This window comes from Malania oleifera, chromosome 2 (assembly GCF_029873635.1).
Source record: "Malania oleifera isolate guangnan ecotype guangnan chromosome 2, ASM2987363v1, whole genome shotgun sequence".
NCBI lineage: Eukaryota > Viridiplantae > Streptophyta > Magnoliopsida > Santalales > Ximeniaceae > Malania > Malania oleifera.
Genome location: NC_080418.1, coordinates 151,359,684 through 151,384,945, shown reverse-complemented (window position 1 = coordinate 151,384,945; position 25,262 = coordinate 151,359,684). Strand labels below are relative to the sequence as shown.

Genomic DNA, 25,262 nt, shown 5'->3' with positions numbered 1-25,262 from the left:
ATGCAGTACTTTGTTCGATTCTATTGTTCACATATTTCTGCGAACATGTTCCGCCCTATGCTTAGCTTGTTCTTATGAGTTGTTCTGCAATTCTTCTGTTTGATTCTATTGTTCACATATTTCTGCGAACATGTTCCGCCCTATGCTTAGCTTGTTCTTATGAGTTGTTCTGCAATTCTTCTGTTTTCTATTCTTATTTGTTTGGGTATTGGGCGAACCTGGTCCTATCTCCCAATTGGTGAGAAGGACTGCTGTCTCCTAAAGGTGGGTGCCGATGAATCTTCTGCACTATTTGGAGGGGTGAATGCCCTAAGGACAATGCCTAGCGCACACCTTAGCCGATGCATCATCTTTAATTTTTCCCATGCATCCTATTATTAGTATTTTTCTTATATAATTTACAAGAGCCACATACTTGTTTTCTTGGTTGGGCTATGCCCATCCTTTATTGCATTGGATGCAAAAGTGGTCATTGATAAGGTACGTGATGTTAATTTGAAAGTAGTAGGGGGGGAGGGGGGGGAATGGATTAAGCATAAAGGTAGGAAGGTTGGGAATTGAAGGAAGTCACCGTTACATTCAAGTGAATTTAAGCTGCCAAACCCTTTCGGTCATATAGTAACTACATACTTATGGTTGTGTTTAATCATATTGTAGAACTCTGAAAAATGGCATTTGAAAGCATGCATTTCGTGTGTTAATTTGAGTGAATTTAAATAAATTTCAATATAATTTTATACATCTTATTCAAATCCAATACAATTCCAAATTACAAAACTCGCCAAATATGAATATTTGATAAACTACCTTCTTCAAGCTTATGCTTAATTTGTTGATAGATAATTACTTTAAACGCAGATAAATCAAAAAAGTTGCTTATAAACACAAGTTCAAACTCTAAACCGTATAAAATTCTGGCCTCTAAGAAGCTGCAGTAGAAGCTGTTTCTAAACCATGACAACAATTAGCTGGGGAAAAGGTTTTAAAAAAAAAAAGGAAGAAGATAAGAAGAGAATCGTCTCCCCACAAATGATTAATTATTGTAAACGTCAGCCACCACACCGTCACAATCACAAGTACAATTTTCTGGCATTTTCTTTCCCTGTTATTCCGCGTCTGACCTGAAAATACAGTTTTTTTTTTTTTTTTATTTCAAAGGGTTAGACAGGAAATAACAACTCCCAACTTCTCTGGCAGATCCGACAGAGGTGCAAGATTATTTCCACACTGAATCTGAATTCTGAATGACACAGACAAAATAACAGAACACATGTAGTGGGAGTGAGAGTGAACGTGAGAATGTTAAGTTGCAGCCCTAAACAAACCACTCTCCTCCACGTACCTAGATAAGCTCTAAGAAAACCCTCCATGGGACTGGACTCCTGCCTTTCTTTCAAACTCTTTCTTTATAGAGTGAACTCAGAATTCACCTTTGTGGGGGGTCCACTGTCCGAACACTCGCGCCACCCATTCCCTCAATTCGATCCTTGGTGATCTCCACAAAGTGACCCACCATTTCATGAAACTGCTTCAGCCCAGAGAGCGGAAGGATGATGGAAGAGCGATCTGATCCTGCAACCTGCAATTGCAATGCCATTTTCAAACTCCAGTACCATTTCAAATTCGACTTGACACCTGCTTAGGCCCCTTCCTGAGGGAGGGGCGGAGGGAGGGTTGGTGCAGGAGAAAATACAGCATTTTAATTTAATGCATAAAAAAATTCCTCTTAAAACACACCTCAGATATCCTCAGGAAATGACCCCTGTTGTTGCTTCCAAGATCAAAGAAGAACCTCTTCTGATCCGCCCTGATCACTTTTGAAACCCCAAGATTACCAATTTCATCTTGTGGTGGGAGTTCAACCGACCTGTCTACATTCAATTCAGATGCGGCAGCAGGTTGACTACTGTGTCCAGATATGAAGCCCGCCCCAACATCATCTGAAAGGCCAACAAGACGCTCTGAAGCCTCAGAATTTTGCTGTTTAGAAGCATGCACACACCCGTGGGCAAGGAGAAAGAATAAGTGAGATCCCTCTGAAAGGAGAAACTAATAGGCAACTGGAAAATGCAATAACAATTGAATGCAACACAAATAAACCTGATTGGGCATCATCAAAAGCCGCGATGCTTCACTGATCTCCACCAAAATGTTCCTGAATGCTGCCCACCCCTCATCTCGAGCACTCCCTGCAGGAACAATGATTGTACTCCGGTTTCTGCTAACAGAAGCTTCAGATACCTGCACACGTAACTCTATTATAGCAACAAAACCTGGATTTTCATGTCACCTTTCTTAATCGTTTCCTGCTAACAGAGGCTTCCAATACCTGTGCACATAAATCTATTACAATAACAAAAACTGTAGTCTTGAGTTATAATCAAAACCTTATTAATTGCCATCTCCTATTCACAATTTCAAAAATCATGCAAATAATACAACAACAAACCAAGTCTTACATCCCAATAGGTGGGGTCGGTACATGAATCGTTTTCACCAATTACATGATCATGGACAATTTCCTCTGACAAATTCAGGGTTATTAAATTTTTACTAACTCATTCCTAGTTATTTTTAGTTTACCCCTATTCCCTCCACTGCCCCTCATAGTAACTAACTCACTCTTACTAATGCATTATTTGGCCTACGTTGCAGATGCTCAAACCATTAAGTCATCACACCCTTATCTTCTATAGGAGCCATGCATAACTTACCACAAATATGTCATCCCTTAATTTATCTTTTTAACATTATCCACTCATCCATTTTTAACATTCTCATCTAACAACTTTTACATTTTGGATATGTTTCTTAATTACCTAACATTCTGATCCATAAAACATAGTTGGTCTTATAGTCGTTCTATAGAACTTCCTTTCTAGTTTTAAGGGTATTCAATCATGCAACACGCTCTAAGCACTTCTCCATTTTACCCAACCTGCTTAAACTCCATACATTACATCTTCTTCAATTTCTCCTTCAGCTTACACAATAGACCCTAGGTATCGAAATCTATTAGTGTGATTGATTTATTGACAACTAAGTTTAACCTTTTCTCCAATATTCCTCCTACTATAACTGAAATTATATTTCGTATATTTTGTCTTATTTCTAATTATCCTAAATAGATTCTAAAGCTTATCTCCATAATTCTAACTTAAATTCTACCCCATCCCTAGTTTTACCGTAGTTTTATCAATCAAGACAATATCATCTGCAAATGGCATACCACAAAACCTCATTTTGGGTACCCCTACTGAGTTTATCTATCACTAGAGCAAAAAGGTAAGGGCCCAAAGAAGATCCATGATGTACTCCTATTGTGATTGAAAATTCCAAGCCTCTCCACCTGTAGTCCTAGTGCTAGTCATTACTTCATCATACATATCCTAAACAAAATCAATATACCTACAACATACGTCCTTCTTTTTGAAAGCCTACAACAGAATTTCCCTAGGTATCCAATTATACGTTCTCTCCAAGTCGATAAAAATAATATGTAAGTCCCTTCTTTTTCCTAAACTTTTTCATTGATCTTCTTAAAAGATAAATAGTTTATGTAGTGGATTTCATAAGCAAAAAACCAAATTAATTTTCTTCAACCCTCATTTCCATCTTAATGTTTGTTCAACTACCATGCGCCCCCCCCCCCCCCCGGCGGTCTCATTGTATGACTTATAAGTTTAATGCTACAATAGTTAATGCAATTTTGAATATCTCCTTTATTTTTTTTATATTAGTATTAAAGTGTTTTCCCTCCATTTGTTTGGCATTTTCTTAGTTTTTTTTTTTTAATAATTCTGTTATATAAATCAGTTAACCACATAATTCCATTATCACCTAGGCACTTCCAAATTTCAATTGGGAAGTCATCCAGTCCCATAGCTTTACAATTTTTCATATTTTTCAATGTAAACTTAACATCATTAACTCTACTTTTTTCCATAAATCTCATATTTCTAGCCTTTTTCCTTATTTGTAAATTCTAAGTTTAAGTCTTTTACTTGGTTTTCATGCTAAAATAACTTCGCCATCTTTTTTTCATGTTTTCTACCTCAAACAAGACAATATCATACTCACTTCTTATGCAGTTTACATTACCTAAGTTCTTGTTATTTTTTTCTCTAAATTTAACAAGTTTAAATATATCTATTTCCGCTTCTTTTGTATCTAATCTAGTATATAAAATTATAAATTATTAATGATCTATGTTTAATTTCACTAACGTCCTTTTTTGCATCTTTTCTCACCTACCAAGTTCAAGGTTTTCTATGTTTCTGCAGTTTTGCCATGTTTTAAACCAAATTCTGTCTTTATAGTTTTTTAGACATCTTAATCCCACCACCAACTTTTTTTACCATCCAAGATTCTTCCTCTTGATTCACCTAAAATATCTATTGTTACTTTTTAATAGAACTAGCTATCCTACTCCAAAAAGTCTGTGTTAACACCGTTCTCTATTGTCTAATCACCATCTTTAATCATTTTATCCTTGAATTTTATTATATTTTCCCCCTTTAGGTTCCACCATCTAGTTCACTTGCACTAATTTATATTATCCTTTCTCTTCTATTTTTTAGTACAAATACCTAACCTGAAATTCTATGTTGTGTACTTAGGCTCTCACATGAGACAACCTTCCAAGATAAATGACCTACACGCCTAATTTTTTTATTTTTTTTTTTAAATCTATTTAACTTTTATTTTGTCTACTTTTGAAAGTTATTAAGTATTCCTCTCTTTTTAAAGCAAGCGTTCATTATAATAAAATCATATGACGTGGTGAAGTCTAAGATCATATCCAAGGTTGTTAGAATCGGGATTCTAAGTGGGATTGTTGGAGGGGTTTGCAGGATCGAATCGTAGAATCGGATCGAGAATCGTAAGATTCTACTTTCGATGTAAAATAAATATCAATAAATTATATATGTGGAACTTTATGACAAGTCGTAAGGTTAAAAGCTTGGTTAGTAACTTCGTAAGTATAAGAAGTTAAAAACACAATAAAGAGTTCAAACAATAAAAATACGAAAAAGAAGAAGACAAAGAAGAGGAGAAAAACAGCGCTCACTATGGAGTCTTTTCAAGAAGCACAAAATCTGTTTCAAAGCATACCCCTGCAGCTCTGCTAGGCCAGCTGGCTTGGCTCTTTCCTTGGCTGCTGCTGATCAAACAAGAACTCTGTGTTGAAGAGGACTGATGTGTTCTTGTCAAACACCAAAGAAGGAAGAGGACTGAGGACTGAGTTTTTGTCAAACCCCAGGAACTCTGGTTGTTGAACGCCAAAGAACTGTTGATCAAACAGCAAGACTGCTAGCTGCTGCTAAACAAACACCAGTCACCAGATGGAGGGCTCTCTGCTTGTCAAATAGGAGAGAAATTCAGGTGCAGGGTTGATGAATTTCAATGAGTAGAGGGCTGAGGCGTTGAACTCCAGGGAAATTAGGTGCAGATTCTGCTGAATCTGTTCACTGATGGGAGGCTGGGAGCCATTTTGCCAAATAAAAGCATGCATTGGGCCACATTATTGATGCCCAAAAAGGGGGGAAAAAATCCCAATCTAGGTAACAGAGTAGGATCTGTATGATTCTACGATTCTACTAATTCTTTTACGATTATACCACGATTCTACTTGATTCCAATTTTTGTTGTGTCTTGGATCGTTTGGGTGAATATGGATCGTAGAATCATATGATCCTACAATCGAGATCATGATTTTAATAACCATGATCATATCCACATGCTCTTTTTATCTCCACATCCATGTCCTCCATGTATCCTCTCATAACCCTTATCATCCTTTTCAATATGTCCATTCAAATAAGCTATTATGAGTATTTTCTCAGTCCATGATATTCCTTGTATAATACTATCCATATCTTCCCAAAATTCTCTCTTAAGATTTTCTGCTAAGCCTATTGGAAGAGTATAAGCACAATGACATTTATAATCTCTTGGCCCAAGGCCATCTTGATTTTTATGATTCTATCCCTACTCTTTTGGCATCTACACAATTGATTTAAAGTCTTTGTCTACAATGATTCCTGCACCATTCTTATGTTTTCTTCTCCTAATTTTTCAGTTTCACTTTCTCCATACCCACTTAGTTTCTCGAAGGCGGATTAAATTAATTTTTCTTCTAATCATTGTGTCCACTATGCTTTTACTTGTGAGTATCCCTATATTCCAAGTTGATAATCTACTCCTAGTCTCCTAAGTCAACTTCTTCATCCACCCATTTCTAGAATGATGCGGGAACACCATACTTGGGTGCCAACAAGTGTGTCACTTTGAGGCAACGACCTAACCGACTCTAGCTCATATTTCGCTACCACTAGGTGGTATAAGTGAAACTATGAGTGGGCAAGAAAAACTGCAAAACTGAACCAAACAAATCCAAAAAATCATACCATTTTTTTCGATTCAATTTAGGTTCAAAATTTTTAATTTTTTCAATTTCAATTTAGCCCATTCAATAATTACAGTTAATCGAACTGAACCAAAAAATTATAAATATATATAATACATATTGTATATAATATTATATAACATTTTAATAGTTTAAATTTAAAAAAGTTATATTACAGTAAGATTGGGGCTTAAAACTTAATGATGAATATTTTAAAGTTACATGTTTACCATGAAAAAAAGAGGCAAAAAACACTAACCTCCCCTAAGGTTTGAAAAAATATAGGGACCTCTCCTGAACTTTCAAAAACCTCATTAACTTCCCCTGAGGTCTCAAAAATTCCATAAACCTTCCTTGAGATTTGCCAAAAAGATAAAAACCTCCCCTCGAAAGACGTCTTTTTGCAAAATACAAGAGGACGTTTGTGTCTTTTTGGCAAACCTCAAGGGAAGTTCTTAGTATTCTTGAAACCTCAAAGAAGGTCCTTGAAATTTTTAAAACCTCAGGAAAGGTTCGTGTCTTTTTGCCAAACCTCAAGGGAGGTTAGTGTCTTTTGCCAAAAAAATATATATTATTTGTAGTGACTTTAAAATTTTAAATTATACTTAACAGATCGATTCAGTTAACCATTGAATATTGGTCAAAAAAAGCAATTAGCAAAATTTCAATTAACTATTTTAAACAATTCGACTCTTGTTCGCATTTCCTAGCGAACCAAAGTTCGGTTAACGGTCGGGTACGGTTCAGTTAACCAAACAATGCTCACTCCTAAGTCAATGCATCGCTCATAGGTGATGCCCAAGAGAATAATCAGTAAGGATTCTAATCATAAAGATCTGACATGCTTCAGGTTGGTTGTCAATACCTAACGCAACCCCCTCCTTTACCCGGGCTTGGGACCGACTATATGTAAAAAGATTAAGCATTGAGTGCATCACAATTAAAGTTAGAAATCAAGTAAATAATGGACTCGAAAAATAAATCAAGTAAATAAAGAACAAACACTTTCGAGGCAAATGAATTGGCATCATAGCTCAAAATCAAAAACTAAATAAAAAATAAAAATCCAATTGTAGCACAACAAAAAATCAACAAGTACCCACAGTGGCCCTCAAGGATAGGAAGCTCATTAGTACTACACCTTCCCAACAAAAAAAACGGGAGCTTTTTGTGCCATTATTATTCTTTCAGGCAAAAAATTAAAATGCTCAAGGAATCATAGTTCACTTATTTATAAGAATGCAATAACACCAATAAGCCACACTAGCATCCAAGGATTTTAGTCAAATCCATGGCTTTCATGTTTGCATCCTCCAAGGCCTAGATTATGGCTTCCAACCCTTTTTCTAGCTTTTTGCATAAACCTACCCCACAAGCCATTGATGGTGAAACATCATACCATGACACACAACATTACGCATGACACAGCACACAACCCACATTTTCAAAAGTGTTGATATGTCTTTACTCCTTCCAAAGCTTAAAAATAAATGGCCAACATATCCGAGGAACTGTTTCAATGTTCCCCAAACAAACCCAATGTTCCCCAAAAACACCAAACAGACTGTTTCAAATCCTCCAAGAGAAAAAACAATGCAAAAACAAATGAGACACAGATTCAACACTATCAAAACAAAGAAAAAACATATCTACGGATAAGGCCTTACAAGGCCTCCTACTCGGCAATATATTGTCAGTGTTTACTTTATCAAGAACCAACCAAATAAAAGCCTTAATTTTAGAGGGAAATTTGGCCTTCCAAATAATATGTATGGAAAAAAAAAAAAACAAATTTTACCAAAGAACTCAAAGAAAGGTTTACAAGAAAAAATCCCCCAAAGACTCCGAACTTCACTTTCTTCAATCCTCCCTATTGGAAGGATAGCAATCCTCCAATAATCTCAAACCAAGAGCAAGCTTAACCACCGCTCTATCATTCAGAGCTTTACAAAAATGTATATCCCAATCCCAAGAAAAATACTTACCATTAGAAATCAAAAAATAAGAAACAAGCCCATCATGTAACAAAGAAAGACAATACAAATAAGGAAACAACACAACAAGAACGGAGTATCCCATGCATGGGTCTTCCCAAAAATGAATGCAAAGCCCATTGCCCACTCAAAAATTGGTATTTGGAAATAAATTTTGGGTAGAGTTGAGATATACATATACAAGAACTCCCAAAAGAAGATTTAAGACCCACATTAGTATCCCACCCATTATATCTTTACCCAAATTTGCTTTCAATTACTTGAGCCAAAGAGATTTCTCCTTTAAAGAAAATCTCCATAACCATTAACTTATGAAGGCAATATTTTTAGACACCCAATTCCCCAAACCCAACCCTCCCTCCTTTTTATACCTACACAACACCTCCCACCGAACCATATGATCCTTCTCCCCTACTCCACATCAACGGAGGCCTCTCATTATTTTCATTATAGGCCTAGCAACCCCCACATGAACTTTAAAAATGGATAAAAAATAAAACGGGAAGCTAGAAAAACAAGACTAAATAAGTGACTATCTAAAGAAAACATAGCTCCTTTCCACCCATCCAAATGCTTAGCTACTGACCAACCTAGGATTATCACCCGAATGAATCCCTATATACATCATAGACCAATCTAATGCAGCACATCCCACTACAGAAGCCAACTCCAAATTCTGTCCACACCCAAGTTGATATCAGTTATCCCCCTCTTCCCTAAATTAACTTCTAACCCTAAAACACACTTAAAAGTTGTAAAATGGTAACAACATTTAAAAAGGACTCCTCATGATCCTTTAGGGGGGGAATAATAACATCATCAGCAAATTAAGACTCTCCATTGATATTTGATAATAATTAAGTCAAGCACGAGACAAACAAACCCTCTTCCAAGTCCTACACCTACAACCAAAGCCTATCCTCTCCAAAACCCTATCTAAAAACTTCCAACTTGTTCATAAGCCCTTTAAAAATCCAATTGAACACAATATTTCTCCCTTTACCCCTCCTCACATCCTCCACAACCTCATGAGCCACTAAAATGGCATCCATAATTTGCCATCACCTCCCCCCCAACAAAAGCACTTTGAGCGTAAGAAGTCGTATCTCCTAATACTAAACTCTGCCTATTCACATGCACCTTCGCAACAATCTTCACACACTAAGAATAACCAAACTAATAGGCCGAAAATCAGCAACATTAGTAGATCTACTCTACTTAGACACCAGTCTTTTGCAGACGTTACGTAATGAATGACGTCTTCTTAACGTTGCTTTGAGACGTTACATAATGAATGACAGCTTTGTAACGTTGCTTAATAGTAAGAGTCAAGAGGTGATGGTCACAACCATCACAAACCTTATGCAATGGATAATGAACACCATTACCATTATGCTAGTTGCAACCAATTTTGCTATTTTGTGGACCCTTTGGATTGACAAATTTTATGTTATCTTGGTGATTGATCTTATGTCCTCATTTGGCTCTAATTCATTAAATACCAACCATTAAGAAATGAATTTTTTTTCAGAAAAGAAAAATAAATTCATCAAGAAAGAGGGAAGTATAAAACAAAAGCTAGCAAATACAAAAAAACAAAACTATGAAACTCCAAACCCACCTCTCAGAGGGTTGGAAAAGGGTGTACTTGTCCCTTGGGAGTCAAATCACACTCATTAGTGCTTCTCTCTCCAACAACCCTATCTATCTTTCTCTTTTCTGAGAGTCCTAAAAGGTTTCGAAGGCAAAAAAGAGTCTGGTGTGTGATTTCCTCTTGTTGGGTTCTATAGAGAGTAATAGGGATCATCTTGTTAGTTGGAAGGTTATTAGAAAGCCCAAATCTTAAAGATGATTGAAACTTGGCAACATGGTATCCAAAAACATCTCCCTAATGGGCAAATGGTTCTGGAGGTTTAGGCTCCCTGTGGCACAAGGTGATTAAAAGTAAATATAGGCCCCTTCGAAATGGGCGGGAGACTAGAGAAGTGGTATTATGTCTCATGCATGCCCTTAGAAGTTTGTGTCCCAAGTAGCATGTCAATTCTTTCCTCTTAACCTATTTCAAAGTGCGCGTAATGAAAATAGAGTCCATTTTTGGGATGATGTTTAGGTGGGTGAAGTTTCTTTAGACATGAAGGTGTCCTAATTGTTTAAAATTTCTTCTCTTCACAATGCACCTATTAGCTCATTATTTCTATAAGTAGGATTCTCTCTCGTGGGATTTCCCCTTTTTTGAAAGGAATCTCAACAAAAGAGGGGTTGACCCTACCACTTTGCTTCCTATGTTGGACCCCTATGCTACTTTCAATATAGAGGATGAGCAATTTTGGGAGGGTGACTCCTTAGGGTTGTTCTCCTCTAAATCATTTTTCTCGCATATCATAAAAGCCCCTTCACCCAACTTTTTTTTCCCTTGGAGACAAGCCATTTGGAAGGATAAGGTCCCTTCAAAGATTAGACCTTCATGTGGACTGTGAAGCACATGTGACATGTTACGAATAAGAAGGCCCTACACATCTCTTGGTCCCAACATATGCTTGATGTGTGGCAAGTCCAATGAAACAAACGCTAACTTTTTTCTTCATTGTAAAGTGACAATGTATCCTAGGAATGCTCTTTTTCAAATCTCGGAGAAGCTTGGCAGCGCATACAATCGAGAGAGGTATCTACCGAGCCAGTTACTGGGTTTTGGCTCAAGTAGAAAGGGACGTGTTTTATGGAATGGGGTAACATTCAATCATTTGGACTCTTTGGCTTAAGAAGAATACGAGAAATTTTAGGGAGAACTCATTTTGTCCACGTTCATTATGGGATAATGGCGTTCTTGGCTTCTTTTGGGGCCCATTTTTTTAGTTTTTTTGAGGATTCTAGATGTCCTATCTTCAAAAAAATTGGACGGAAGCTGTTTTGTTATCTTTTTAGTTGTTTACTACTGTTGTATGAGGACACCCTGTCCTCAGCCTATTAGTACTTTGTTCTCATTACTAGGAAATTTTTTTCTTATCCAAAAAAAAGAAAAACGAACAAAGAAACTAAGCTAAAAGGACCAGCCAATCACTCTGGCAGATAAGGTCATAGTGATCACCTGCAAAGAGGCCAAAGTAACAATCCTGTCACAAATCAAATCCATGGATGAAACAAAATCCCAAAAAAATCAGAGTTTTCCTCTCCAACCAAACTACTCATATAACTGCAAATACTGCACAACTCCAAAAAAAACTTTGCTTTCTTTTGCCTCCCAAACCTGAAAAATTAATCAACAAGAAATCCTTCAACACTGTCCCAACAAACTAAAAAAGCTTGCTCCATAAGCACTGAGCCATAAAACAACAAAGAAATAAATGAGCAAGCATAACACATAAAACACATATCAGGGAAGAAAGCCATGTATGATCTTTGAAGCTGCAACACATGACTTTAGCTCTATTAAGAATGGCAATCCACAAAAAACAAAAAACCTTTTACTTTGAAGGAATTTTAGGCCTCCGTGAATGATTTAGAAAAAATACCAGAATAATCCAAGCAGCAGACTTTTTTTAATAATAAAAGAATATATATTAAGAGAGGAAAAGGAGATCACAACCTAAAAGAGGACCCGTACCACCTTCCTGAAACTGAGTGCAGGCCCCTCAGCTAACACTGAAGGCAGCTTCTTGATCAAGCCTCATCCTGCCAGCAACCCTCTCAAACCATTAGTGCAGGAGTACCAGCTGAATTCCCAAGATTGACCAAGTTGCTACTGTACCTGGGCAGAGTCTGCCCAACTGGATTCATGCCGTCCATCTCCCTGTGCTGTACAGACTTCTTCACATGAGTTGAGAATGGGCTGATTACCTTCTTTGTGCTAGTTAGAATGTTGGGCCTGGAAAGGAAGCCCATTAAGATCTAAACTTCTATGAGCCTCAGGAGAATGACGACTTTTATTCAAGGACCATAGGACTGCAAATTGGACCAGGTCACCACTAAAGACATTTGGACTCAGACGACCCAAGTCCTCAAATCCTAGACTACCCAAAATCCAGCTCACGTCCAAATTGATGGTCAGGCACCCAGGCTCACTCCATCTCATATTCATTGCACTCCCATCCCCCCATGAAACACTAGCTGCCTCTCGTAGTCCTCATACAAAGGTGCTGTCCAGCCAACAATGTACAACAGACTGTTGCTGCACCTGTTGTGATTGCATCTGCTGCTTCATCTGCTGCAGCACCCACTGCCTCTGCGTCTGCATCACACAACTAAATTTATAAAACTATCACATATCTCATTCTTCTCCACGGGCACTACCTAGCCTCTAAGAACAACCGCCTCTTTGTGAATCACCAACAGCGCCATTTCCATTACGGAAAACCCTAACCAAGGCCCAGAATTCTTGCACGAATTTTTGCCATCATCCCCTTTTGGCCCACCAGGAATGAAAAGCATTTTCCTTTCCATCCCAGCCCCATCTCCAGGAACTACCCAAGTTGTGTTGGTCAAATTGCTAACCAACATCTCACAATACCAAATCTGAAACTTCAGAAAACCTTTCCAATCCTGCCAAAAATTGAAACCAGACCATCCAAGAAACATTTCGTTGCTTCCAGAGAAATCCTCACCCATCAGCTATTGCATTGGATTACTCTTGAGAACAAACAAAAAACTCCCTTTCCCACTTTATCCAGTCTTAGATTGAACAGATTCCCTTCAATATGAAAGGATTGATAACACTTCCCTCCTTTCAGGTGTATGGCGGCCATGATGCCAAGGAGCAGCAACTATAGAAGAGAGAAGAGAGCATCTCGTGCTCTTGCCCACCATTTGCAGAAGTGATCAGTAATTGTGACATCACCACTAGCAAGCAGCATACTTAATATCCCTAGCATAAGAGCTCTTAAAAGAATCTAACAAACCTAAGAGAGAGGAAAGTTCCTCAGTCTCCCTGACATTCATATCTCTACAAAGAAAACCAAATGAAGAAAGAAGAAATAAGGGCAGAGCAGAAAGTAAAAACGAAAAGATTAAGGAAAGGCAATTGAAAAACATAAATCACCTAACAAAGGGATACTTCAGAACCAAACCCTACGGTTCTCTCCACTTTATATTTTACACAGAAAAAACAAAGAGGATACCTGGGACATGAATTTCCATGGGCTTTCATGAGTAACTCTAGCTATAATATTTCTTTTAAATAACAAAAATATATTAATAACTAAATAAAGTACAGAAGCAAAAAAAATCATATCCCACAGCTGGGTGGGAGAGGTCGATGGAGCTTTAAAAATCCTTGCATACCTCTCAATTCAGTGTCTAGAAGATTGCATGCACTGTACAAAACTAAAGAGCCCTCCCACATCTACTGTTATCAAAATCCCAATATCTAACATGTCATAAGTACTTGCACACATTTTGTGAAGCCAATCACATCTCATCAAATGGGAGAAATGAGAATCTCAAAGATTCCTCGCCATCCAAAAATGAAGAAAAAGGTGTGCAGTCTCACTAGCATGAGCATACACAAATCTGAGCTGGGAGCTTTATAGGGCCTCCTTACCTGTAACAAGTCATTTGTATTAATACTTTTAAGAGAGTCCAAGTCAAAGCATGAACCTTAAAAGGAACCTTAGGCTTCCAAAACGACATGATGCAAAGGAAATGGCCAAGGGGTTGCACGTCTCAAAAGAGGAAAAAGAAAGATTTAGAAGACAAAGAACCCAAAGAATACCCTGGCAATACCCAAGCATCTTCCTGATTTTTTAGGAACAAAAGAATTCAACACTCTTAACAACGAAGTAAGCTCTTCAACCTCTCCTTCGTTGAGAATCCTAAAGGAATGTAAATCCCAAGAAAAAAAGCCCCCATTAAACAAGAAAAAAAAATGTTACTAATACATTATGAACAATAGATAATCTAAACAAAGCACCAACAGCTCCAACGAGGTCTCACCCACCCACATGTCTTCCCCAAAACCGTATTCTATTTGCCATTGCCTATTTTTAAACAATTAAAGAGGAAAGAAAGACCTGTAACCTAGGAAACGAACTTCCTAGGGTTTGCATGGGAAGCTTCATCACTTCAACTAAATATCCCAACCACTTCAATGAACCCATACTTCTACTAACATGATACCATCAGGAATAGCCTCCAAGAAGAACCTCCATAACCATTTTCTTATAAAATAGATACTCTTAGATATGACATTTCTAAGCCCCAAAACCCTCCTAGACTTAGGTCTCCTATCCACAACCGAACCTACAAGATGATCCCTCTTGTTCTCACCACTGTTCAACTGCAAGAAATCTCTCATCAACTTCTCCAAAACCCTGACCATACCCATACTTAAAGGGGAATGTTAGAAGGGGATGCAGTAATGAGAATAACACAACCCTCCAGTGATAAATAAGCCCTCATGTCTCTTCCGCTCTTCTGACCTTTTTTTCCCACTTTCTCAATCACAAAATCCCCAAAAGCAGCAAACAAAGGGATGCCCTCTAAAGGAGACCAAGGTACAATAAAGGCCAAGCCAAAGAAGCAGAACCAGAAATAATCTGAAAACCCTCTATATTGCTGATATCTAAGTTAACACCAGCCACCAGAGTCTTGGACATGTTGATCTTCAACCTCAAAACCTTCTCAAAAATTCTAAACAAAATGAGAACCTTTTGAAATTTCCCAACATTATCTTCCAAAAAAAATATGTTATCATCTGCCACTTGAATATAGGACAAGTGTATCCCCTCCTTACCAACCAATAACCTTACCAACCAATAAGCCACTAATCTTACTAAATCCTGAGCATGAGAAATCAGCTTACTTAAACCACATCTACCAAGGTGAACAAGAAAGCAGAGACAAAGACCTCCTTGTGTTAAACCACTCCCTAGGATGTCTATTTACAATCACTAACATGTTTGTAGAACTAAGACACCCTTGCATCTAATTCCTCTTGCATCTAATTCCTCCCCATCGATCGAAAATCCTTCTAACACATAACTTGGTCTGAAAAAAAAAACCCAATTCACATGTCATAAGACTTCAAGAAGTGAAGAATCCCACTCTAATCCTTACCACCACCACCAGCCTACTTTCATACTCCTCAAAATACAAATTATAATAAAAATTGGTGATCTCTGAAGCAATTCTATTACATTTTGTGATAGTAAACCCCCTATCCACCTCCATCTCCCTTATCAAATTCTTTCTCATTTTTCTATTGGCCATCCTACGAAAAAATCTAGAATTATAATCTCTATCTCTAACCCATTTAAACTTCATCTTTTGCCTCCAACTTCTCATTTCCTTAAAGATCAACTTTTCCAATTCATTTTTCAGAGAAATCCTTTTAGCCTCTTCCTCCATTGAAAGGGTCACTCCTTCCTTTCTATCTAACTCTTCCAAATCTCCTAGAATAGTATACTTTCTAAACTTAATATCTCCAAACACCTCCCTATTCTATACTTCCATTTTTTCTTCAACCTCTTGATAAATCTAAACCACTCCCAACCCCTTTCCACATCCTCACTCCACGAATCCCTAACCAAGGATAGAAAGAAGCCATGGTATAGCCACATATTCTCGAACCTAAAAGGGGTAGGGCCCCAAGGCACTTTCCTAGATTCCAATAGAATAGGAAAATGATCAGACGTGGATGGTGGATATAGGTAATACTAATTGAGATAGACTAGGGAACTCCTCCTCCTAGTCATTAGAAAACAAGAACCTATCAATTCTACTAGTCACCTCCCTAACCCCACCTATTGACCATGTAAACTTGGCATTGCCCAAGGGAAGATCCCTTAGCCCACACTCCCTAATAACCAAATCAAACTTCCACATAGATGCATTAACCCTACCACCCCCCTTCTTTTCCTGAGGGAACTAGGCTGCATTAAAATCGCGATCCACAATCCACCTCAACAAGCAAAAACTAGAAACAAAATAAAGCTCATCCAAAAAAAGAACCCCTAAGAACAGACCTAGAAGGACCGTACACAGAGGAAATCCACCACAGATCCCTATCTCTAATTTCAAGAACGACTGAAAGAGAGAAATAACCAACTAAAATATCCACTCTAATAAAAGACGGAGTATCCCACAACATTAGAATGCCGCCCACACACCCCGAGAAGGTACAAAAACCCAATCCTCATCGCCCTTCCCAAATCCCTCTTAACGACCTCCCCGCCTACTAATTCAAGCTTAGTCTCCTAAATTAAGACAATATCAGGTGAGTTCCTTTATAAAACCTCCCTAATCAAACACCTCGTTATAGCATCCCCTAAACCCCAAGCATTCCAACTAATAATCTTCATAATCTAACACGCTTAACCCCTTTCCCTATCCCCTTCCACCATAATTGATGCAAGAAACCAGATTTTTTAAGTCTTTTCCACCCTTTTTTTTTTTTCCCTCCCGTAAGTTTTTGAACTCAACCCCAACTTGACCTCAACACCTACAGGACTCACTAACTTTAACCCAATATAATATATGAGCACATTTGGGTCTCTATAGTCCCTCTCACTAGCCCCTCGGCCAACACCAAAGTCACTCCCCCCATTGGTTCCCTCATTGTGGCATAAAGACTTAACAGGAAAAAAGAACTTAAAAAAATATAGGAAGAATACCTTTTCCAAGTTCCAAAGAATTCAGATTGCCCACTGGATCTGCTATCTCCACATCATCGCCCCTCTCGACACCTAGAGGACTAACATCAATGACAAACTTTTCATGAATAGGCTCAGGAGCAAGGTGCAAAAGCCCCTTATCAATAAAAGTTTTACTCTAATCGGACCAGTGCTTAACAAAACCTTCTAACCCTTGCCTGATATCAGAGGACAATAAAAGGCACTCTTCCTGTGTAAACTGAGGTGTAAGTAGTCGTTTCTTACTCTATAATATCTCTTCCATTCTTCCATTAAAGCACAAATCCCAAGCAAGTTCTTCCTAATTGTCTTCTCCTCCCATATCTATCTCACTTCTCAATTGATTGACTAATAAGCCAGAGTCAAAATCGCAAAAACTACCAAGATCATCGTCTACTTTTGAACACCTCTCAACATCATCATCTAGTTTGAGTATATTTTCATATTCAACAAAAAACAACCCCTTGCAGCAACTTGGATCAATTTCGAAAAAGACACTGCACTATTTCTTTTGAATTTGATCCTCTAAATTGTCCCCCTGCAAAAGTATAACGTCTGCAAACTCTTATCTCCCCTCCAGCTAAATCACCCTTCTCCCCCCTAATTCCATCATCATGTCTTTAGGTCGCTCAATCTTATCCATAAAGATTCAAATTATCTAAGTATGCTCACTGAACCCTTCTACCTCTAGGCTTACTTCTTTAATTTCTGCCTCAATTTTACCCTCACAGTCTTCCTCACTTTTCTCGTTAGTGTTCTCTCGAGACAAGGTACAAGCATTTATTTTCTTGTCCTCTAATATAGACCCAACAACTTTTTGGATAAGGCATGGCCAGCTACCCCTTTTTCCTTTAATTACCCATTTAGTAGTTGTAAGAGGTCCACAAGTAACAAGCCCAAAAAACTCCACAAGATCGCAAAAATGCATCTCCATAATACTACAGCATCCTTCTTCCTATCAAAGTTGCAAAAAGAGATACACAACAAATTCCCCACCTAGTTCAGGCGAACACACTTTCTCCCAATAAACTAAAAGGCTTGTTCCATGTTTCCAAGCAAAATCATAGTATGAAAGCAAATGAGAAGTTGTTTCTAAACCGTTAAAGCATAAAAAAACACATAAATGGAGAAAGTGCCTTCGAAGGTCTCCTACTCTGCAACATGTTATTGGTATTAAGCATACTAAGCACAACCAACCAAATAAAGCCTCAACTTTTGGGGAAGCTTTCGTCTTCCAAATTTTTTATATGCAATTAAAGGGAGAAATTAGCACTAGTCAAAAAAAATCACAAAAAGAATTGCAACAACAAAACCTCAAAGAATCCAAAGACCAATTACGACTATCCACATCAAAGGGAACACAACAATTATCCAACACAAACAACAAAGAAGAGAGCTCATACACCTCTTTATCCTAAAGAGGTTACCAAAGCGGAACTCCCAAGAAGACAAAGGACCATCCAAAAAAAAAAAACATAATGCCTCAAAATCAAACAATAAAGAAGAGGAAAAGAAGTGAACCCAATGAAGCATTACCAATCACGATATCTTCCCAACAGATATGAGAACTCGCAACCAAACCACACTCTGTATAAGGAATGAAAAGGCAATAAATCAACAAGATAGACCTCCACAAACTCTTCAATGACCATATTAATCCCAAATTAGTATCCCCACCATTCACATGTAATCGAGATTTACATTTAATGACTATATGCCAAAGAAAAAAATCCTCTAAGGGGAACCCTGAAAGCCAAGAGGGAATATTTTTAGACACAAAATTTCCAAGACCCAAGCCCCCCCCCCCCCCCCTTTCCAATTTAGACCCGCACATTACATCCTAGCTAATCAAACGGCCCCTTACTAGCAATACCCACAGGAATCACTTAGCAAAGACAATTAAGCAAAGATTTTTAAAATCGTGTTTTTTGCTTTCACAAAAAAAGAAGCCTAAACTTCACTTAAGGAGAAATGTCTTTATAAACATGTTAAATATAAAGACAAGATTCCTCTAAAATGGTTAAAGGCACTGACCCACAAGAAACAATTGTACTAAGACCTAGAATTTGGGTAAGAGGGCATGAGTTGGCCTCCAATTAAAGGGGTTAGTCAAACATCAAAAAGCAAGCGATGAATTGGTCAAAGGTTAGAGTAGTAAGGCAATCATTAACAAGCAACACATAGTTCAACTAGTAGGCCAAACAAGATATGCGGATCATTTTTTGCTTTAAAAATGGAAGTCAAATGCTACCATACGTGTAATAATCTAAAATGAAATGTAATATCTTGGATTGATTTGTAATATTAACATTGAGAAAGCTAGGAATCACATTAACTAGAGGTTTTTCTTCAATTGCTCAAATTATTGGGTATTGGCATGAAGAGAAGGTGAATTAAATGCATTTTTCCTATTCATCCCATTTTTAGATAAAATAAGAAAAATTAGTAAGAAGAAATAGGAAGTACAAAAATGATGGACAAGAAGCCCAATGCAAATGAGCATAAATAAATAAATAAAACAATAATGCAGAGCTCCCCACATCATATCAAGGAGTGGAGAGGCCAATAAGTTATATTCATGCAGAATTATTAAGGTTGGATCAAACCTTTTCTTTCCAAAAGAAGCTAGTAAGAAAGGATGAGAATTATGAATGATTTTTTTTTTTAATATTAAATGAATATATATTTGGAAAAAGAATGTACAATCATAGGGAGGATACTAAACCCTTAAAAAGAAAAGGAAAAAACAAAAGAAAAACATAAAAAGAGAAAAAATAAAATAAAAATAAATATAATTACTTCAATCAATCAAGAAACCCCCTCTTTAATCCCTTGACATCATAAGTTCACTGAACATTTCAAATTAGCCAATTAACTCTGACCCTCCTTCACCTTACATTAGCCACCATCAAGCCCAACTTCCTTTCCTCCTTGACCAGATAACATGAGGCCCCAGTCATCTAACATACTCTAAGTAAGAATAGGCAAAATACCATCCTTCACCTTATGTTCTTCTTTGGGACCATCATCTTCAAAAATATTAATTCCATCTATACCTTCTAAAGGAGGAGGCATCACGTAAAATAAGTCCCCGAGGTGATCAGTAGAAGAATCAGAAGAATAACCTCGTTAATCCCAAATTTAATCCAAAAGTAAGCCCTTGCCACATCAAAATCACTATTGTTCACACTATCGCCATCCGAAAAATCCCCCCATCTCTTACTATCCTTGTCAGTACTAGCCCCCTCACCAATTGGCTCCTCCACTATACTTAATTCACCTTTTGAATCTCTCTTAAGTTGCGATTTTGCTAGAAGATTCTTGAATTTCTTCTAGATGTTTCCTCAAAATGTAAACCTTTTGATCTATCTAATTATCTGAATTAATTGTATTACCATCAGACATTCCTTCGGAGTTCACAATAAAATCCTGAATTTCATTCTCACAATAATAAATATTCTTAAATGAATCTCCCATAATTACATCCTTAACATACTTCTTCTTAACAAGAAAATAATTACCCTTACTAATATTAATTGAATCTTTAGAAACCAACCTTCCTATACCCACCTCCTTCTCTTTTATATTGTCAGAACAACTACTCCTCTCCTCTTGGTCACCATGGGTTTGATTTGATGTTGACCGATTTACTGATGCAGTTGCATCTTGTTTCTACTTGGGAGGAAGCTGAAGTCCTTCCGCCTCACAAGATTTAAAAGGACTATGCGCTGCATTCATATTGGGTACCTGACTTTCATTTGGACTATTAACGCCATTAGAAATAAGCTTTTGGGTCTGCCCATTCAGTTGCCCAACTAAGGCTTAACCAGATTGCTTACTTTCTCATAGAATAAGCTCCAAGAAGGATCAAAATTCTGATTTTTGGCCTCCTTAACTAAAAGGCCCATCATCTCTTTTAAAAGGCTTATGTTGCTATCAACTAGTCGGCGCAGGTCAGGTGTTATTCTCAAAGACCGAAACTCAACCCATCCTATCTTCATCACTCCTTCATCAAAGCAAGAAGCCCTAGTCACCTCAAGACTCAGCCCCTCAGTCGGAATCCTTGTCAGAATACTCAACCCCTCGGTTGCCACTACCCCTTTGTCATCATTGGACTCAGCCCCTCTTGCATCTTGCCCCCACGATGAACACACACCACCTACGGCTTATCCTTAGAATTCTCACAAGCAACAACATCAAGTCTATTACCTAAAACTACCTGACTCCATGAAAGATTATTATTACTCCTGACACCATTAGTGATAGGATGAAAAGAGTTTACCTGAACACTAAATTCTTCCCTAAGATGAAGCCACCCACTGCCTTCGAACCCTTTAGGAACAAATATAGAGTATCTCTTGCCTCTCCATCCATGCCCTAATTCCAAGAACTTACCTAACATTGTCACCTGTATCGCCACCCAGTATTCAGGGAAACCAACCTGAGATTGAACACCCTTACTTGACTTTCCATCAAGAGACAAAATCCTTGCGAGGATCATGTTGCAGAAGCCAACGGAAGTCTTACCCATCGATTATGCTCCAATTCTTCTCAAGAACGAATAGAGCTATCACCTTAACCACTTTATCCAATCTCAGGTCAAAGGATTTCCCTTCGATCTGAACTAAATGAGCCCCCACCATGGAAATCTACCAACACCATGACAGAACAAGATATCGCTATGAGAGATAAAAAGATTTTTCTATGTGAGAGAAAACCTCACGAAATAGCATCAACGTCAGAGCATTGCTAGGCCAGCATCAGACCAGCACCAGTAGCATTCGAGATCCTAGAGCTATCGCCCTTGATCCATGACTAATGATGAAAATTCTGAATAATATGTTGTGCCATTTTGGTTAAGTGAAAGTAGACTAGCAAGTTATATTAGAAAACTATCAAGAAAAAAAATTCTCGCATCGCAAGTATACGAAATCCAATAAGAGAAGTATCACAATTGATATTTTTCAAGAACAGCAAGTTACAAAAATAGCAGTATCTCTCAAATGATAAAACTTGCAGAGCAGAGCATGATGAAAAGGAGCAATAAAGATGAGGAAAAATGACAGTGTAAGGCAAATCTCATTTCCATAAATCAGACCCCAAATAAAAATTGTGAAAGGAAGCACTGAGGTTAGCAATTCTTATTCATTCTTCTCATTCTTCACAACTGATATGGAATTGCACTTCAGCTCATCAAACTAGGAAAGTTACCTTCAAAAACCGACCCCGTCGGTTCTCGCCAATGTCAAAGTAAAACACCTGAAATTAAACAAGAAAGGAAGAAGACATCAAACACAACCTCCAGGGGGTAAGAAAAAGGAGGGGGAGGGGGAGGGGGAGGGGGAGGGGGTAGGGGAAGAGTACAAGGTACGGGAGGGAGGAGTTGCCTTGGTGTCGAGCTGCAATTCCTTGCTGTAAACATCTTGTTCGTCGGAATTGACATAGTAATTGAAGAGATCTAGGAACCAAGAAATGCCGCCAGAAGGGACGATGATGGTGGACCTGGTGGCGGAAGTCTTCTCCGAAATCTTTAGATAACGTCCCCGGGGATTCTCCTTGAGGTCGAAGTAGAACAGCTTGTGCTCCACCTGAAGCGTCTTACAGTGAAGCTCCACGTCCGTTCCTCCGGAGTTACCCTCCATATCCTTTACCCTTTCCTCCAAACAAAATATATATAGAAGATTATTTTCTTTCGTAAACTCCAAAGCCAACTCCTGATTGAGTGTAACCGAAGGCTACAAGAAGAGCATGTTCGTCGTACTGCTGTGGAATTCAATTCAGCCGAAACGCTGGCATGCGCTTCGTGGAATTGAGCATCAGGTCTTGAGCACCATCATCTTCGTCATCACCACCGCCTTCATCATCATGTAAGAATAGGAGAGAAGAGAATCAGAAGAAAGAGTAGCGGGGGAGGGAGATCGGTACTTGTATCGCAATGGAGGGTGGAATGGGTATGGGAAAGCTGTTCTTGCAGGTAGATGTGTAGGTAAATGGAAGTTTGGTTGGGCTGCTTCTGCAAATTAGGGTTTTGACCCGAGCCATTTGACCGGGTTCGCGTCTTCGTGCTGCTTTTAACGTCTTCCCCTCGCACCAACAACAACATCGCGGTTTTTACGCTCCCCCGCCCAAAATTCCACACTATGGAGAGTGGAGATTGGAGAATGGAGAAAGGAAAGGATGGGCAATTGTTACGTTTCTTACTACTACTTCACTTCCCTTCACTCGGTAATAAATGGGAGTCCATCCCACCACCCACCGACGAACGTCACGTGCGGCGCTACGCTGTACCTCGGCCGCCTTTTTTCCTGCCTATTTGACAGGTCTCCCCAACACCTCCTCTCGGTCTTTTGTCCTGCCTATTTAATCGTTCAATACAAAGTTAAAGAGCAAGTAAATGAGAGACGCGATAGCAGCAAAGCAACATGAAAGAAGCAAATAAGGTAAATACATTTTTTCAAATGCTAGTTAATTTTACATTGACATTCACCTTCTCCAATAAAGTTTTCTTAGTTATTCTAACTCTGACCTTAAGAAATATAAAATTGACCAAAGAGTCAAGCTTTACACCAAGACATAAACACATCATTGTATAAAACCTATACTGTTATTTACTTTATGAATATCCATCTAGGTTTAACACAAGACAAACTATTACAGCAAACATAATACTTTAAACAAACTCAACTCATAACTTTCTCCCCCACTTATATAATCAACATCCTCCTAGACTTTGAAATTAAGTAATCTTCAACGTTGTTCACAAATAATTCCATGTCTTCCATTGACAACCAGCTAATTTATTCATCACCGGTGTCTTTTCAGTTCACTAAGAACTCCCATCTCTTCTTCCTTAATGATGTGGATTCTTTGTCTGCAAGGATGAGTTTAACTTCTCTTCTATTAAGTTGTGTTGTCTTCAAAGGTGACTAACTTTTACTTGAATCTTCAATGTTGACGATAAATGGCGTAAGACGACTAATGTGAAACATAGCATGCACCTTTATTCAAACTGAAGGACCAACCTTATAAGAGGCCTTTTCAATTTTAGCCAAGATAAAAATTGATCATTTATATTTGTGAAGTAGTCTCCTATTTTAACCTTGTAGTGACTTTATCTATTTTGGATGGAGTTTAACAAACAACGAATAACCCATGTTAAAGTGCAATAGTCTCCTCCCCCTCACTTCTTAATCTATTTGGAAGCTTTCTCTATGTAAACTTGGGTGATCTCCACATTTTGTCTCTATTATTCGGTGAAGATGTCTACTCCCAAACTCTTTCCTCTATATGACTTGTCCACCATGTGAGGCAGCAACGACTACTATCCCACTATAATCTCAAAATTACATATGTTAATTGTTAAGCTTTATTGCACATTAATACAAAGCTTATCCACATTGTGTAATTGCGCACCCAATTTCTTCTACTTGGTGATTACCAAATAATGCAAGTATTCCTCTAGTAGTTTATGTCCATCAATCCATCTGTCTATGGGTGATAACTCGAAGAGATGTCAAGTTATGAACTTAAAAAATTTTAAACATTTTTATTCAAAATTTCCCTATGAAACATAAACCTTGGCCACGAACAATGTTTTGTACCCTAATACTTCACAATATGCTAGAAGAACAATTGTGTTGTCTCTTCTGTCAAACAATAGTTTGGTGCAGGTATAAAAGTATCATACTCCGAAAATATATTTGTGGCCACAAATATAAAGCAAGATAGTGATGAAATCAAGTGAGACACTATCCTATGGTTTCATTGGTACTCAAAGAGGCTCCAACAACCTTATGATCTTTATTTGTTCCATCTTGTTTTGTTTGTAGGCAACATAAGTTTGAGTATACTCAACCACCTCATCATGTGTGTGTTGTGCCGCCCTGATTTTTCATACCATTTTTTATTTTATTTTATAATCAATAAGTCAATCATCCGTCACGTCACAAACTCTGATACCATAACAACATAACCCGACCCGAAATAGGGTACTGGATAATCAAACTATCTCATACAAACAAACCTAACAACGGAAGTCAATATTTACAAACCATCCAGAATATAAATAACCAAAGTTCTATACATCCGTACACATCCCAAAAATCCATAACATATTCTAGGGGATTACACAAACACATCCCTAACCCAAAAGTCTTACCTTGACTATTAGTGTCACGCCCCGAACCCGCAGATGGGTCACAGGTGTGAATATAGTAACCTAACTTGTAACATCCTGCT

General features: G+C 37.9%; 1 protein-coding gene across 2 annotated transcripts; it reads right to left on the bottom strand.

Moving 5' to 3' along the window:
* Positions 1 to 1,004: 1,004 nt before the first annotated feature.
* LOC131148595 (transcription factor Pur-alpha 1) lies at positions 1,005 to 23,342 on the bottom strand. Of its 2 annotated transcripts, XR_009135011.1 has the most exons (6): positions 22,412 to 23,342; positions 22,236 to 22,283; positions 2,101 to 2,241; positions 1,738 to 1,980; positions 1,343 to 1,579; positions 1,005 to 1,121 (listed from the first exon to the last, which is right to left on the bottom strand). XR_009135011.1 is itself a non-coding variant. In XM_058098417.1 (5 exons), exons 1-5 carry the CDS (start codon positions 22,664 to 22,666, stop codon positions 1,427 to 1,429), a joined length of 840 nt encoding a protein of 279 aa, XP_057954400.1. In that variant the 5' UTR covers positions 22,667 to 23,305; the 3' UTR covers positions 1,005 to 1,426. The 2 variants fall into 2 exon arrangements, 1 of the variants encoding a protein (XP_057954400.1); XM_058098417.1 differs by having other exon boundaries at positions 1,005 to 1,579; positions 22,412 to 23,305.
* Positions 23,343 to 25,262: the final 1,920 nt, after the last annotated feature.